The sequence below is a fragment of the Nannospalax galili genome, unplaced genomic scaffold (assembly GCF_000622305.1).
Source record: "Nannospalax galili isolate Female #2095 unplaced genomic scaffold, S.galili_v1.0 scaffold45, whole genome shotgun sequence".
Classification (NCBI taxonomy): domain Eukaryota; kingdom Metazoa; phylum Chordata; class Mammalia; order Rodentia; family Spalacidae; genus Nannospalax; species Nannospalax galili.
The window spans coordinates 6,209,488-6,221,110 of NW_008355775.1; the positions used below are offsets into that span (position 1 = coordinate 6,209,488).

Sequence of the window (11,623 nt, forward strand, 5' to 3'; positions counted from 1 at the left end):
AGAATTTTTTTCACTAAATATCAAATACTATCAGCAAAAGCAACCTTCCCGGAATATCTCCTATTTATCAAAAGTCCCATTACCCTTGAATCTCTATTTACAAGTTCAGTCTCGAAAACTAGGATCATTCGGTTCCTAGGATGGTGAAAGAATTCCTCAAATTGTAATGTATAGAGTTAGATTAATTGGAAGTGTGTGTATGAATAGGAAATTTGTAATTATGATAAAAATTGTGATGGGGGGGTTGTACCACACATCTTTAATCCAGCACTCAAAAGGATCTCTGTGACATCAAGGTCAGCCTAGTCTACATAGTGAGTTCCAGACCAGTTGGGGTGACAGGGAGACCCTGTTGCAAAAAACAAAAACAGGAATATTATGATTTGTTTTAATTTTAAATTTTTAATATTTGGTTATTTCTAAATACCAGTGTAACAGATGTTCATTGTTAAAAGCTTATAAAAATATATACCTAGCAAAGTAAAATAAAAAACTTTAAGTTCAGGACTGGAGAGATGGATCAGCAGTTAAGAGCACTGGCTACTCTTACAGAGGACCCAGGTTCAATTCCCAGCACCCACATGGCGGCTAACAACCATCCATAACTCCAGTTAGTTGCAGGGGAAATCTGATGCCTTCTTTTGACCTCTGTGGGCATTGCACAACACAGGTGCACTTACACACATGCAGACAATATGCTCACACACATAAAATAAAAATAATAAAATTTTAAAAATTCTAATCTCTTCAACTTATGGCAAAGTATGTAGTGTTCCTTTTCCCAGTGCTTGCTTATATAAAGATGTCTTTACATGCTTTTCTCCCAGTATCCCTATTTGAATGGAAGTTTATGTTATTAATAATAAATATTTACATAAATGTTTAGTCTCTGGTGATTTCTTGAAGATGAACTTTAAAAAAACATTGCATGATGCTAGTGTTTTAAAATGTCTTATGATAAGAACTGTTATCTGGAAAGCAGGGCATCCACTGGAGATTGGTCTTTGCTCATAGGAAATAAAGGGGAGTAGCTCACTTTGATCCATCCATCCATCTGGTCATTCATCCATCCATCTATCTAGTGGTACTGGGAATTGAACTCAAGTCTTTATACATTGTACATGCTCATCTCCATTCCTAGCCCTAGCTCACTCCCCCCCCACACACACACTTTAAGTTACAATTTTTTCATTATAAGTAAAACTGAACATTTTTCTGTATATTTATGGCCATTTATCGTCTTTATAACTTTTTTTTTCCTTTTTGGTCTTTTTGAGACAGGGTTTCCCTGTAGCACCAGCTGACCTGTAACTTGCTATGTAGATCAGGCTGGCCTTGAACTCAAAGAGATCCACCTGCCTCTGCCTCCCCAGTGTTCGGATTAAAGACATGCACCACCACACCCAGCTATAACTCTTTACTTTTTTATTTTCTTTTGAGACAGCGTCTCCCCATAGCCCCAGGTGGCCTGGAACTCACTATGTAGACCAGGCTGGCCTCAAACTCACAGAGATCTGCTTGCCTCTGCCTCCCAAGTGTTGGGTTAAAGGCATGCACCATCATGCCTGGCATCTCCTTACATGTTTTAAACGTTGTGTTTATGTTTATGAAGTGTGCATGTGTGTGGGGGTACTCATGTTAGAAAACAACTTTGTGAAGTCTGTTTCCTCCTTTCACCCTATGTGAGTTCAGAAGATCAAACTCAGGTTAGGCTTGTACAGCAAACACTTTATCTGCTGAGCCATCTCACCTGTCCCTATCATCATTATACATCTTGAGGGCCCCATTTTGTGCTTTTACCGTAAGAGTACATGAGCAGTCCTTGCCTGGAAATTTAAACTCACAGGTCTTCACATGGCTGGCTTGTAGTCAGGCATTTACACAGATGTTTCTCTGACTTGCCAACTTAAGCACTATCCCTTAGGTCCCTTGCACCATTCCCATGTTCTTTGTACTGTTACCAAGTTTTATTTTCCATCTGTGTTTACCAGTGTTTTGAAGTGATCTTATTTGATTCGATTTTTCCAACTTCTTAATTTGAAATAATTTTAGACTTAGAGAAAAGCTGCATGTGTAATACAGTTATTCGTTGCCCTCTGTTGCATAAGGAAGTTTTGCTGATGAGAGTTGAGAGATGCATTAGTATTCTCTCTACCCCTTGTTCCACTGTGTTCCGTGAGCCTTAGGTGTGGAGGTTCCATTGTTCCATCCAACTTAGGGTTGGGCATTTCACAGTCACTTAATCTTTGTGTGTGACCAGTTGTGGAACTCTGTAATAATCTCTGTCTATTGCAAAAAAAATCTTCTTTGATGAATGGTAACTGGCATACTTGTCTGTAAATATAAGGAACCATATTGAGCATATAATAAGAAATTACATTTGTCTATCAAACATTTCTAATACTCAGCTACCATCATATTGGCCATGAAGTTTTGGCACCTGGTTTTTGGATGGACAGATTCAAAGCACAGCACTCACCATCTGTCCTTTTTATGAAGTTTCCATAATTGTGTCTTGTTTTTAGAAAGGTTCCTCTTGTGGGTGCTCCCAGAAGCATTTATGAATACCTGTGTCCTGAGTTCTTGTATGTTCAAGCCACTGAGTGGGTACTTGGGTCATAGCTTGGTAAGATATAAAATCTTTGCTCTTCCTTTTCCTTGAGTTTGAAAATGACATTCTGTTATGGCTTTATTTTATATCTTTAAAAAATAATTTATTTATTTATTTATTTATTTATTTTTTGGTCTTTTTGGCACAGGGTCTCCCTGTAGTCCCAGCTGGCCTGGAACTTACTATGTAGGCCAGGCTGGCCTTGAATTCACAGAGATCCACCTGCCTCTGCCTTCTGAGTGCTGGGATTAAAGGCATATGCCACCATGCCCAGCTTTTTTTTGTTTTTGTTTTTGTTTAAATTTTAGGTGTATGAGTGTATTGCCTTCATGTATGTAAGTGCACCATGTCATGCAGTGTCAGTGAAGGTCAGAAGAAGGAATTGAATTCCTGGAACTGGAGCTACTGACAGTTGTTAGCTGCCATGTGGGTGCTGAGAATCAAACCTAGATCCTCTGCAAGAGCAGCCAGTGTTCTTAACTACTGAGCCATCTCTCCAGCTTTTGTGTCTTATTTTTGAGAAGTCTAATTCCAGTTCTGATTCGATTGCCTTAATAAATTTTGAACTAGGTTTGCTTACATGCTCTGATGGTTTTTATTTTATTTTTAAATAAAGTTAGATTTGCTGGGATAGTTCTCAGAAGTGATTGTTGAAAGTCATTTTTTCTCCAGCGTGGTGGAGCCCCCTTTAATCCCAGCACTCGGGAGGCGGAGGCAGGCGGATCTCTGTGAGCTCAAGGCCAGCCTGGTCTACATAGTGAGTTCCAGGACAGCTGGGGCTACAGGGGGACCCTGTCTCAAAAAGACCAAAAAAAAAAAAAATTTCTCAAGTATTAGTGGGACATTTTAATTTGTACATCTAGCTGGAAATGGTGACACATGTCTTTAATCTCAGCTCTTGGGAGACAGAAGCAAGTGGCTCTCTGTGAGTGTGAGGGCAGCCTGGTCTATGTAGCAAGTTCCAGGCCAATGAGAGCTACAAGTGAGACCATGTCTCTAATAAAATAATAGTAATAATAATAGGAGGAGGAGGAAGAAGAAGATGACATCCATATTGTCCTTTATTTACAAGTTTTCTTTGGGCTAGGGATATCACCTCAGTAGTAGAAAGAGCACTTACCCAAATTGCTCTAGATAGCCTCAATGCCAGTTTTTTTTAAATAGTAAAATATTTCATGTTAAAATTAAATATTGCTGGGTGTGGTGGCACACACCTTTAATCCCCAACACTCTGGAGGCAGAGGCAGGTGGATATCTGTGAGTTCAAGACCAGCCTGGTCTACATAGTGAGTTCAGGCCAGCTGGAGCTATAGGGAGACCCTATCTCAAAAAGACCAAAACAAAATTATTAAATTAAATATTTGAGGACTGGAGAGATGGCTCATCAGTTAAGCATATTGACTGCTCTTGCAGAGGACCTGGGTTCAGTTCCCAGCACCCACATGGTAGCTAACACCTGTACTGTACCACATGGGTCCACCTTCCTACATGCAAGCAATATACTTGTACACATTAAAAATAAGAAAGAAGAAATACTTTTTAAAAGTAAATATTTGTTCTTAACTGTGTTGTTTTTTCTTCTGCAGCAACTCTAATTACTTGTAATGGAATTGTCTTGTTTTCTATTTCAGTCTCTTTCAGTTTTCCCTAGTTTACCTTGCTTTCATTCTCTTGAAAAATTTTGAAATAAGAAATAATAACTGAATGTATAAGTTTTAGTAATAACTGTTTTTCATTGATCACTTTGTAGTTCATTGTTCATTTCTGATTTTGTTTTGCTGTTTTCTTCTGTTTCTCTCACCAGTTTAACCAGTGCTCCCATTTTTCAGTTTTTTTCCCCCCATTTGTATTCTTAGTTTTAAATACCTAATTCAAGCTCCCTTTTTAGTACTTGTATGAAAACTTTAATTCAGAGTGCAATATTGAGTTTTTCTGCTTCCTAGTTAGTTTGGAAAATTGTTTACTGAATTGTTTTTGAGTATTTTCTATTTTTATGATAATTTTGTAAATGAAGGTTACAACTTTGTACTTTGTACTTTGTACAGAATGGCAGTTTGGGGTGATTTATAAAGTTGTCGTTCAAAACACCCTCTATTGAGGAGACGATGGGAGACTGGTTGTGAGCGTTTCACTATTGTAATTCTTTTGTATAGCAGGATCTTAACTTTTTTTCTCTTTTTTTGCCCTTTGCTCTTCCTAAAGATTCCTTGCTTTTTACCCTCTTTCTGAGTGTCTTGCCTTGCCGAGACGCCTCTTCAAGTTTCACATGCACTGTTTACTCCCTTATTTACAATCTGCTCTACTCTACCAAGACATTGCTTTCAGTGTTTGGCTTTCATAGAAGTCTCTCTTTCATAGGGTATCATAGTTTAGTCTTCTCTTCAGCCTTTCATGTGCTACACAATCTCATGATTCTTCTGGAAGGGCTTGAAATAATAGCTTGAGAAATTGTTAGTTACATTCTCCAACTGCAAATAATTTGACACTTGTGATATCCTCTCTCTCTCCTAGAATGTGGAAGGCATAAATTTTCACAACTTTATTCTTACTATATGTTTATGTAGTTTGGGCAGGATGATTGGCAGATGTCAGTGTGTGTAGTCTCTACTACCTTGTCTATCCAGAATCTTTTATTTCTTTATTGCCAGTATCTTCCTTCTAGAATGCATGCTCTGTTAAAGCAGGGACCATTTTAGTTTGATTGTTATATTCCTAATGCCTACTAATAGAAGATGTCCAGTAACTATTGAGTAACACTTCTTCAAAATGCATACATGGCTGGGCGTGGTGGCACATGCCTTTAATTTTAGCATTCAGGAGGCAGAGGCAGGTGGATCCTGTGAGATCAAGGCCAGCCTGGTCTACATAGGGAGTTCCAGGACAGCTGGGACTACAGGGAGACCTGGTCACAAAAACAAAATGCATACATGTTTTTCACCCATTTTTTTTCTGTGCAGAGCTGAGTTCTTGGTGCTTCTTGATGAACATTTAAGTTCTTTTAGGTGTAAAGGTTAACAGTCTAATAATTTAAACCATTAATATATCTTATAAGAATATTAGCTGTGACATAGGCATCAATGAGACAGTTTTTTGTGTGGCTTTTCTTTAGATTCAATGATACAGGATTTAAATTTAGAGAAAATTTATCAGATCTGGTCCTATGGGTAGTGGTTATAATTATGTGATTTTCTTTTAATCTCTCTAATGTTTGAGTCTTTAATATTTAACCCATATAATGAACACGACCTTTTGCCTGGTAGAATTTTGTACTTTGAGTGGTTTTGTTTTGCTTTGTTTGAGACAGGGTCTCTCTGTAGCCCCAGCTGGACTAAAACTTGTTATACACACCAAGCTGACCTTGATCTCAGAGATCTACCTACCTTTGCCTCCTGGCCTATGTAGTACTTTTTTGTATCTGCATTGTGTCACTGGTGCCTCTCCTGTACCCTTATATCAGTAAAGAAGAAAGAAATTAATAGGCAGAGCTGATAGTAGAAGACTGAGTTTGGAGAGAGAAGGAAAGGGAAGAAATAAAGGAATGGAGAGTCTGCCAAACCAGGAAATGCCATTGGCCATGACTTCAGCTATATCTAGTTGGCCCCTGTTCACTAGGTTGTCTATTCTTGCCCTAGGAACATATTTTCCCCACCTAAAAATAGACTCGTGCCATCTGCATTGTGGTAGATCCCTTTTGTTACCTAGCTAGTAAAATTTTTGCAAAGACAATGCTTCGAGTAGGACATTCATTCTAGAGAGTATAACGAAATTTTAATAACTAAAGGAATTTGTATTTTATATTGTTCCACTAAAAATGTTTGGATGCTTCATTGGTTGGCAAAGAAAACAGGGAAGCCTTTGATTTCTTTAGAGGGCAAACTGGGCTGTGGCTGATGAAGTGGGCATGCTGGTGAATGACATTTGGTCTATTTTTATATCATTGGAAACAGTCTATCCTTAAGTGTATTGTTTCAGTGAAGGAGAGCATGCTGTGAAGTCATGAGTGGAATTTTTACATTTGATCACAGGATGTGTTCCTCCCAATAGTTTACAGGCTCCATGGATTTAGCTTCTGAACTCATAAATCTTTTACTAATTTCAGATTTTTAAAGAAAGACTAGAAACATGCATGATTAACATCGAATAGCAATTATTTTGAAATTAGATTGGATCCTTAAACTATTTGTAAATGATCCTGTTTTATTCACTTCCTAAATTTTCCCAGATTCTGCAACTCATTGGGCCTTGTTCATTTTATCTCTATTAAAGTATGTGATTGTGTTCAAAGTTGAACTCATCTGTTACCTCCTCAGATGTATTCAATTCACTTTCTCTGTTTTTCTCAAAACTTCAGTTTGTATTACATTTATTTATTATGTGTATGTGCATGAACACATGTGTTTGCGTGTGTTTGCCACAGCACATGTGTGAAGGTCAGAGGACAACTTTGAGGAATCTGCCCTCTCCACCACTTGGGTTCCAGGTATTGAACTCAGATTGTGAGTCTTGGTAGCAAATGCCTTTAACTGCTGGGCCAACATCTCAGCAGCCCTCCAAACAGGTTTTGAATAAACTATAAAAAAAAAAAAGTATTCATAATCTGAACACCAGAACTCATTCCTGTTTGCTGATTGTGTGTTCCCAGTATATGCTCATACATGCAGGAGTTTAGTTACAGTGAGCTGCTTCATATTCTGCTCCTTTGACTTAACATTTACCAGATGATCTTTCTATAGTACAATTTTAAAAATCGTATTGTTTTTATTGGACTTGAAAATTTCTTTAAAGATTTACATTTAAATGATGTACTAACATTTGAAGTATCTTGTTTTCTTTGACTGATTCATGTCTAATTACTATCAAAATGTTTTTGTTTGCCCATATAACTTACATACTTCAATATGATTTGTGTCAGTCAATTTCTCTAAGACATATAAATGAACTTTCTAGAAGGGATGTGTAACTTTTAACTCACTGCTTATCTGAATAGTTGACTTAAAGTACATTGCTGGTGTTCTGCCAGTGTTTAAATTTGATTTTTTTAACTGAAATTAAATCATTACTCGTGTCATTTTGTTTTTTGGACTCACTTCATTATATAATATCTGTCATACTTAGAAACATTGTTAAAAGCCGTAACAACTCCTGGATAATTCTTAGAATGCTAAAGTTTATACCAAAAAATTCAAACTTTTTTCTGTTGCCATGAATTTTTGTTTCCTTTTTGTCAATTTTCTATTTCCTGAGTTTTCAGCATAATAGAATTCTCAGCTTTAAACTGCATGCAGTTACTGTATATATTCACTACAGGTTTTAGAGTTGAATAAATATGTATTCATTCCTATGATATATACAGGGATCAGTATCAGTATCAGAGGAACTCATTTGTAGAGTGTTGCTTTTTTTCCCCCCTAAATCCTTCTTCAGAGATACCAGTAAGGAGGACTTCATTTCTCCCTTTCTCTCCCTGATTTCACCTGAGGTTGCTCATAGTTATATATGAACAGAAATGAAAGTGTTACAGTGAAAAATGTGAACAGTCCTGAGGATGGTTATTTACCTGCCCTTCTGTAAACTGCCTAAAGCATTGCCTGGGATGAATCAGTGAGTCAGTAACAGTTTGTTGGGTGGGCAAAGGATTCATAGCTGAGCCAGTCCATACAAATTGTGGTTTTCAGAGATAGCTGAATCTGAAATCTCCTTAAATTATATCAAATTGCGCTTCAGAGGCCCATCCTGATTGTCACTTATTATAAGATACTAAGAATAGCAGCAAATTGCATTGTTCTCTAAACAATGAATTCACATGTGTGTGTATTATACTTTTGTTTCTGAAGGAAGTTGAAATTCGGAACAAAGACCTGGAGGGACAGCTGACTGACTTAGAGCAACGTCTGGAGAAGAGTCAGAATGAACAAGAAGCTTTTCGCAATAACCTGAAGACACTCTTAGAAATTCTGGATGGAAAAATATTTGAACTAACAGAATTACGAGATAATTTAGCCAAGCTACTAGAATGTAGCTAAGGAAGGTGAAATTTCAGTGCCAGTTGATTAAAAGATACACTGTCTTCATAGGACTATTTGGGCTCTGTACCAAGATTGCACAAAAATTTTGACTATCACTCCTCCAGAAGGAGGAGTTTTGAAAATTGGAATTGTATATTTCAGTATAAATTTTAGAATTCAGCCTGTAGCTAGTTGGGGAAAAAAAAGAGATGAAAAACTTGAACTACAAATTACCTCCATGTATATTGGCCATAGTTAACTAGAAGGTTATAAATAGACATTTAATGCAGTCTTTTTTTTCCTGATATTAGCCAGTGGGAGAATTAACAATGTCTGGTTCCCTTCTCCTTTTTCTGTTTAGCACAGTGAAAATTATCTGCTTTTTAAATTAATTTATTTATGATATTTACAGCTATGTTTTGTGCAGAAATTTAGTAATGAAAGCCCTATCTTTTGTTGTAATCTGAATAATTTCTCAGGATATTTCTGCGCTGCTGAGAAGCAGGGCCATTACCAATTAATTCTTGCCAGGAGTGAGAGAAAGCTACATCTTTAATTGAAATCACTATAACTGGGTGTATAGAGTTCTTCCCTTTTTTGTGCTGGAAGATTTTTCACTCTGGTGACTACTCTGGTACACACCTGGTATTCTCTAATCTTGTCTGATGTATAGTTTACTTTTCCATATTGATTCCATGTATTTATGAGAAGATATTGTCTCCCAATTTATTATACATTTTAAAGCCAACTAACAAAGGCAGCTGAGTCCCTCAGAAATTTTTCTTTTTAAATTTCTAATAAATTTGACACACAGAACTGAAATACAGCAGTCCGTCCTTGACGGTCTAGTCTAGCAATGTTAAGTATATTTACAGAAAATATGCAGTTATATTTATTTATATATTTGGCAAGAAATCTTTTCTGAATGATCAATGCATTTCAATTTATGAAAACTAATGGTTATTGGGGAACTGTTTATTATAGATCATTTTATGGTGTATAGCTATTTTCAAGGGGATCCATTTACATTTAACAGCCAATCAGAGGACTGTATCTAAATTGTGTGATTGTGGCAGATGGAGATAGAGTGGTGTACTCTGTCTGGGTCTTCACATCAACCATATCTTTGTTGAAACTTCACAAGGCAATATTCTGAACTGTTAACTAAGACATTTCAAAACAGGAAATACATTCAACAGGCTCTTCTCGGTGAGCAAGTTTTAATGTTGTTTTGATGTAATTTTAAAAGACTTTTAGCTAACATGCATTTCTTTATATGATATATTTCTTTTACAAAGCTATTTTAAAAGTAAGCCAAGTGCTGTCTGGTCTGCTTATGGAGTAGGACTTGCATCAGAGTACATATATTCTTGCTGTACAATGCCTGTGATGTTGAGGAGGGTTCTTTTTAGTGTATGCTTGAGTACCTGGCTCCCTGGAGTCAGTGAATGCACTGATTTTTTTTGTTTGTTTGTGCCCCAAATGACTGAATTGTTAAGTAAAAAATTAAGCAAATTAACCAATTTTTTCATTCATAAACAGCTTCTCAACACTAGATAGTTTTGTTTTATATTTATGTGTATGTACGTAAATACATACATATTAATTTATATTAGAGTGAAAAATAAATGGTTTGTTTCTAAAGTTAGTTTCTACAGTGAGGTGTCTCTGAAAAGTTTGTATCAGACACACACTTAATCATCATGTATTGTATGTGCTATGACATCATGTCAGTCACCTCCATCTATTTTAGGATATTTTCCTTTCCTATTTACTATAGAGAGAATAATTTAGATACACATGCTGAGAGCCAAGATGATAAATCAGGTAATAAAATGTATTTGATGGATAGAATTTTGAAATAGATATGATTTAATCTATGAGTTTCTGAATAGCGAAGAATACCAGGTTTTAATTTAAATAAAAGACTAACACTAGGGATCAGGGAATTTAGTTACGAAGAGTTTTAAAAAAATCTTTAAAAAAATTAAAAATGGTGTAAGCTGTTGAAATGGTAAGCGAATTATTTTAATGATGTAATAAAATATTTTTAAATTTTGGCATAGTGATCATTTAATGGGAAAATAACTCACCAAAATGTCTCCACTTGAATTGTATTGATAATGTGAGACATATGTGTAATTCAATATATACATATACCTATATGTATATACAGAAAATTATTTTTAATATTTTCCTACTGCTGTGAAATTTAAAATTGGAAATTTTGTGAGTGTTTTCCGTGTCCAATAGAGTCTAATTATTTCTTTTTTAGAAACTTAACAATTCCTTGAGGGCTGCACCTTTAAATTCCCAGATTGTCACTAGACATGTACAGTATATGGGATAAGGTGGACACAAGTGCACATATAAATAAAACCTTCTTATTGAGACTATTTTAAACATTCATTTACAGTAGGAGAGTATCTAGAAATCATCTATAAGTCATAATTAGGTTGTGTGCCTACTGTAGTTTTTTCCATTTCTGTATTATATAAATAAACATTTGCATATTAAAATTTGATTTTTCCCAGAGATAAATATTACATAATGTATCTATATTTAGATCAAACTGTGGTAATATATTGATCAGAACATAATGTTGGGGACTGTAGCCTGAACATGTGGACTTACAGTGACACGGAGGCGGAGAGCAGAGATCAATCCCAGTGTGTGTAAGTTATTATAACTATGAATTCTTGTACAAAAGCAAAAATTGGAAAAAAAATACAGTTTTTATTTTGAAATACATTTGTTCTCTGGAGAATGTACTTCATCTTTCTCTCTTGAGTCCTTCACAAATACTTAAGCGTTTAAGTGATGGTGGCATTTACTGAAATCCACAGGTGCTACTGGATTTTTTCATTAGTGTGTGATGTATTAAAATCCTAACTTTGACATAAAAGGTTTTATAAGTATTTCCCTGCCTGAAAAATTAGTTTTTATTCTTCTCTCCTCATTCCTCCTCTCTCTCTCTCTCTCTCTCTCTCTCTCTCTCTCTCTCTCT

General features: G+C 35.9%; 1 protein-coding gene across 2 annotated transcripts in view; it reads left to right on the top strand.

The window, feature by feature from the left end:
- Homer1 (homer scaffold protein 1) overlaps positions 1–11,367 on the top strand; it is a 139,375-nt gene extending 128,008 nt beyond the window's left edge. For both annotated transcript variants that reach the window (XM_008853331.3, XM_008853332.3), the window contains one exon: positions 8,446–11,367. In XM_008853331.3, the coding sequence (XP_008851553.1) occupies positions 8,446–8,634 (189 nt within the window). In that variant the 3' untranslated portion in view covers positions 8,635–11,367. The remainder of the gene's footprint in view (positions 1–8,445) is intronic.
- The last annotated feature ends 256 nt before the right edge of the window (positions 11,368–11,623 follow it).